Genomic DNA, 6000 nt, shown 5'->3' on the forward strand with positions numbered 1-6000 from the left:
CCTACTACTGACCTAAGGCTCACCGGCCTATAATTTCCTGGATTATCCTTACCACCCTTCTTAAATAAAGGAACAACATTGGCTATTCTCCAGTTCTCTGGGATCTCACATGTAGCCAATGAGGATGCAAAGATTTCTGTCAAGGCCCCAGCAATTTCTTCCCTTGCCTCCCTCAGTATTCTAGGGTAGATCCCATCAGGCCCTGGGGACTTATCTACCTTAATGCTTTGCAAGACACCCAACACCTCCTCCTTTTTGATAATGAGATGACTGAGACTATCTGCACTCCCTTCCCTAGGCTCATCATCGTCTAAACCATTAATGTACATTACAAACAGCAAGGATCCCAGCACCGATCCCTGCGGTGCACCACTGGTCACAGGCTTCCAATCGCAAAAACAACCCTTGAACATCATCCTCTGCCTCCTGCCACTAAGCCAATTTTGGATCCAATTGGCCAAATTGCCCTGGATCCCTTGGGCTCTTACCTTCTTGACCAATCTCCCATGTGAGACCTTATCAAAAGCCTTACTGAAGTCCCTGTAGACTACATCAACTGCTTTACCCTCAGCTACACATCTAGTCACCTCCTCGAAAAATTCAATCAAATTTGTTAGACACAATCCCCCGCTGACAAAGCTGTGCTGACTATCCTTGATTAATCTCTGCCTCTCCAAGTGGAGATTAATCCTGTCCCTCAGAATTTTTTCCAATAGTTTCCCTACCACTGTCAGGCAGGTTTGATGAAGCAGATGGTCTTTTCCTGCCAGTCATGCTTTTATGAACACTGCAGCATACCAAAAATTCTATCTGCATTAAACAACCCAAATACACCACACGCACGTGCAGACTCACAAACACACACACGGGTGTGCACACACATACACACGCACATGGAGTATCTCAGCCCCAGCATTTCACCTAAATATACTCAGAAATCTTCTGATGCAAGGTTTCTAAACGCTTCCGAGACAGAGCACAGGAAATGTCAACTCCACTTCAGGGAGTTTCTGACGAGGGAAATGAAATCAGTTACAAATCATTTTATGCTCCTTTTATAGTATGATGGCTGTGAATTCCCTTTCAGCAAGTAACACAATTACTTCCCCAAATTAGCATCATGGTTTATAACGGTCCTCATGTCAGCACTGACTCAGGTCTCACTGTATCACCCCTCCCCTCTTCTCCTCTGGGCATAACTTCTCCAGAGAAACATTCACAATTTGCAGTCCCAATAGTAACAGTGACATGAGCTGCCAGATCAGTATGTTTATCCACAGTGCAGGAAGACCATTCAAGTGTGACCTCTCCTTCAGTACACCTGCCCTGACTGTGTGCACTTCAAGTCTCCTTACAGGCTGCAGGCCCATCATAACATTTGCCTCTTACCCTGGAGAGCACAGCTCTGTCACATATTGACCTGAAAACACAGGATACTCCGAGTCCCTTTACGTTTTTTAGCCAGGAAGTAACAGGAGCTCTGTCATCTGATGGAGACCTCTCCACAACAGTAACTGCACCTCTTGGTAAATGTATTTCAGATGCATTGCTAGGGAATGGACACTGCCAGAGCTCCTGTCAGATGCATGGCTGGGAGTACAGTGGTTTCCTGTAATCTGTCAGTCACTCTTACCTTGAGCCTCTGGAACTGCTGTTGCTGAGCCTGTTTCTGCACCGCAAATGTCTGAGCCTGGAGCTGATGGTTCATCTGCTGAAGATGAGCCTGAATCTTAGCCATGGTCTCTCCTCCACGCCGGTGTATCTGGGACAGTGGAGGTTCCAGGTCTGAGCCTTGGTTCACCCCAGGCATCTGGCATGGAAAAGGACAGAAAATGAGGCTTTGGGTCTGAGATGGGACAAACAGCAGGGAGCGAGAGAGAAGTGTGCAAGAGAGTGGGAGACAGAGTGGAGAGGAAGGAAGATACTTTTGAGATTGTGATCCAGGGCCTGCTGAAAGCATTCACCTTTTCAACCAGTGATCACAGAATTGTTACAGCACAGAAGGAAGCCATTCAGCCCTTTGGGTCTGTGCTGGCTTTCCAAAGGAGCAATTTACCAAGTGCCATTCCCCTGCCTTCTCCCCACAGCCCTCCACATTCTTCCTTTAGAGGTAACAATCCAATTCCCACTTGAATGCCTCGACTGAACCTGCCTCCACCTCTCTCTCAGGCAGTGATTCCCTGATCCTAACCAGTTGCTGTGTGAAAAGGTTTTTCCTCGGGACCTGCGTTAACCAGCTGTAGTACGAGGATGTTGCCAGGACTGGAAAAATGTAGCTATGAGGAAAGATTCGATAGGCTGGGGTTGTTCTCCTTGGAACAGAGAAAGCTGAGGGGAGATCTGATTGAAATGTACAAAATTTTGAGGGGCCTGGATAGAGTGGAGGTGAAGAGTCTCTTCACCTTAACAGAGAGGTCAATGACGAGGGGGCATAGATTTAAAGTGATTGGTAGCAAAATTAGAGGGGAGATGAGGATAAACTTTTTCACCCAGAGGGTGGTGATGGTCTGGAACTCACTGCCTGGAAGGGTAGTTGAGGGAGAAACCCTCAACTCATTCAAAAGGAGTCTGGATATGTACCTCAAGTGACGTAAGCTGCAAGGCTACGGACCAAATGCTGGAAGGTGGGATTAGAATAGGTGGATCATTTTTCGGTTGGCACAGACACAATGGGCCAAGTGGCCTCTTTCTGTGCCTTAAACTTTCTATGATTCTAATTCCTCATTCCTGACAGTAGAGTCTCACAAACGGTTGCTTAAATGCAGTGAAACAACCGGAGATATTGCAGCCCTGGCATCAAGCGTAGGGTCAGTCTTTGTCCTGACTCAGCACAGGTTTGGCAATCTGACATCTTCACACTCTGTGCAACTCAGCAACAACTCAGAACAATCCTGCAACACATACTGCCACAGTGAGACATGTCACATCAACCACAGCCAACAAAGTCAGATAAAAACTAATGAGCGCATCAGTCAGGACTGATGGAAATCATTTCCTGTAATATGTTACGACCGAGGTGGGAGGAGTGCACTGTTAATTCAGTCCCACTTCTCCAGAGGTCACAGCATATCAATAAATGTTCCCACTTACTGAAAAAGCCAATTAGATATTCTATTTGGCCCCAGAATAAAACACATCAACCAGGTTTCTTTAATCAACAACAAAATTAACTGTTTATTATAAAACCAAGTCTTAACCAATAATGAAGTAAATATATATACGAATTGAGATATTAAAGCTTTCCTTAATTTTTCTAGCCCTCATGCACACGCACATACATCCAAAAACCGGTTAACCAGGAAAAAGGGATTTTAGTTTATAGTTGTTTCATTGGAATAAAAGAAATTTTTAAAAAACTTAAGACTGCCATGATCTGGAAGGAACTTCTTTGGTTCGGCGAGTTGTCCCAAAGTTGAATAGTTGGATGCCATTTGAAGTTTTTCCAGGCGAGGTTGATGAACAGTCTGTGATGCGTAGGCATTCAAAGAACTGTAGAAGGCTTCACTTCACATAGGTCTTCCCTCAGGGGTGTAGCATCAGTTCTCCACATCCAATGCAAAAGTTCTTTTTAAAGATGCAAGGTTTCTGCAAATACAGGGTTTCTTCAAAAATGCAGAAGACAACAGTACCACTTCCTACAAGCTTATGCTTTTCAAGAGCAAAGGTTCGTTAGGTAATACTTGTCTGGTGGCTCTTCTGATCTCCAGGCAGGTACAAATCAAAATTCCAACTGCTTGCTTTTGTCCAAACCCACTGGCTTTTAAAGTTCAAAAATGAAACCAAAATCTTCCAGAAACAAGTCACATGCCAAGTCATAAATTCTCTCTCGTCACAACAGAGGGTAGCTGAGGTCAAACCCCCTGTTGGTTTCCTTGAAATTACCTGCTTTCCAGTCCTTGTATACCAGTTCAACTTTTATTGACTTCCTTTCAAAAACATCCATAAAGTTCAGCTATTTCCAGATGTCTCAATGTCCACTGAAATCCTTTTCAGTTTTTAAAAGTACAGAATCCCAAGTTTTAATACAAAAAACATGGAAATCCTTGTAACACGTGCAGCACATGTTAGAAAACTCACGCAGGTACAAGAGGAGCCATTCAGCCACTCACACATGCTCCACCAATCAAATAGATCATGGCTTATCTGTACATCAATATATCCACCTTAACTCCATATCCCCTAACACTGTCACCTAACAAAAGTCTAGCAATCACAATCTAGAAAGCTTCAATTGACCTCCAGCATTCACTGCATATTGAGCAAGTCTTCCAGATTTCCACATTGTGTAAAATTACTTCCCGATTCCTCTACCAAATGGCCTGGCTCTAATTTTTAAATGATTCCCTCTTGTTCGGGGATTCCCCCAGCAGAAGAAATAATTCAAAACTAACAACATGGCTAAAATCAAAGCTAAAATTAATTTTAGCGAAAATTTCCCTTCACTGCAACATAAAACTCAAAACTGGGCATCCATGAGACGCTGTGGACCATCAGCAGCAGCAGAATTGTATTCAAGCACAATCTGTAACCTCAGAACCCAGCATATTCCTCACTTTACCACTACCGTCAAGCCAAGGGATCAACCCTGGTTCAATCAAGAGTGCAGGACACATGACAGAAGCAGCATCAGACATACCTAAAAATGAGGTGTCAACCTGGTGAAGGTACCACACAGGACTACATCCATGCCAAACAGCGAAAACAACATGCAACATACAGGGCTAAGCCATCCCACAACCAAAGGATCAGATCAAAGCTCTGCAGTCCTGCCACATCCAGTCATGAATGGTGGTGGACAATTAAGCAACTAACAGAAGGAGGTGGCTCCACAAATATCCCCATCCTCAATGATGGGGGAGGCCAGCATATCAGTGCAAAGGACAAGGCTGAAGCATTTGCGACCATCTTTAGCCAGAGGTGCAAAGTGGATGATCTATTTTGGCCTCTTCCCGAGGGTCCCAGCATCACAGATGCCAGTCTTTAGCCAATCGAATTCACTCCACGTGACTGAAGGCACTGGATACTGCAAAGGCTATGGGTCCTGCCAACATTCCAGCTCCAGAACTAACCACACCCCTAGCCCAGCTGTTCCAATACAAGTACAACACTGGCGTCTACCCAACAATGTGGAAATTGCCCAGGTATGTCCTGTACACAAAAGGCAGGAAAAATCCAATCCGGCCAATTACCGCCCCATCAGTCTACTCTCGATCAGCAGCAAAGTGATGGAAGATGCCGTTGACAGTGCCATCAATTGCCACTTAAACAGCAACAACCTGCTCAGTGAAGCTCAGTTTTGGTTCTGCCAGGGCCACCCGGCTCCTGAACTCATTACAGCCTTGATCCAAACATGGACAAAAGAGCTGAACTCAAGAGGTGAGGTGAGAGTGACTGCCCTTGACATCAAGGCAGCATTTGACCAAGTATGGCATCAAGGAGCCCGAGCCAAACTGAGGTCAATGGGAATCAAAGGGAAAAATCTCTACTGGTTGGAGTCATACCTAGCACAAAGGAAGATGGTTGTGGTTGCCGCAGGCCAATCATCTCAGTCCCAGAACATCACTGCAGGAGATCCTCAAGGTAGTGTCCTAGGCCCAACCATCAATGCTTCATCAATGACCTTCCCTTCATCATAAGGTCAAAAGTCAGGAAGTTCGCTGATGATTGTACGACGTTCAATACTACTCACAACTCCTCAGATACTGCAGCAGTCCGTGTCCATATGCAGCAACAACACTCGGGTTAGGGCTAATAAGTGGGAAGTAATATTCACACCACACAAGTGCCAGGATATGACCATCTCCAACAAGAGAAAATCTAACCACCTCCCCTTGACACAACGGCAATACGATTGCTGAATCCCCCACCATCAACATCCTGGGAGGTACCATTGACCAGAAACTGAACTGGACCAGCCACATAAATACTGTGGCTACAAAAGCAGGTCAGAGGCTGGGAATTCTGTGGTGAGTGACCCATCTCCAGTACCCCCAAAGCCTA

General features: G+C 45.2%; 1 protein-coding gene across 1 annotated transcript in view; it reads right to left on the reverse strand.

Annotated features, from left to right (window-relative positions):
* The window catches only part of sin3b (SIN3 transcription regulator family member B), an 80229-nt gene that overhangs the window by 62378 nt on the left and 11851 nt on the right, over positions 1-6000 (reverse strand). The window contains 1 exon segment of the mRNA XM_068015968.1: positions 1634-1810. Within this exon segment, the coding sequence (XP_067872069.1) occupies positions 1634-1810 (177 nt within the window).

This window comes from Heterodontus francisci, chromosome 36, assembly GCF_036365525.1.
Source record: "Heterodontus francisci isolate sHetFra1 chromosome 36, sHetFra1.hap1, whole genome shotgun sequence".
Taxonomy (NCBI): domain Eukaryota; kingdom Metazoa; phylum Chordata; class Chondrichthyes; order Heterodontiformes; family Heterodontidae; genus Heterodontus; species Heterodontus francisci.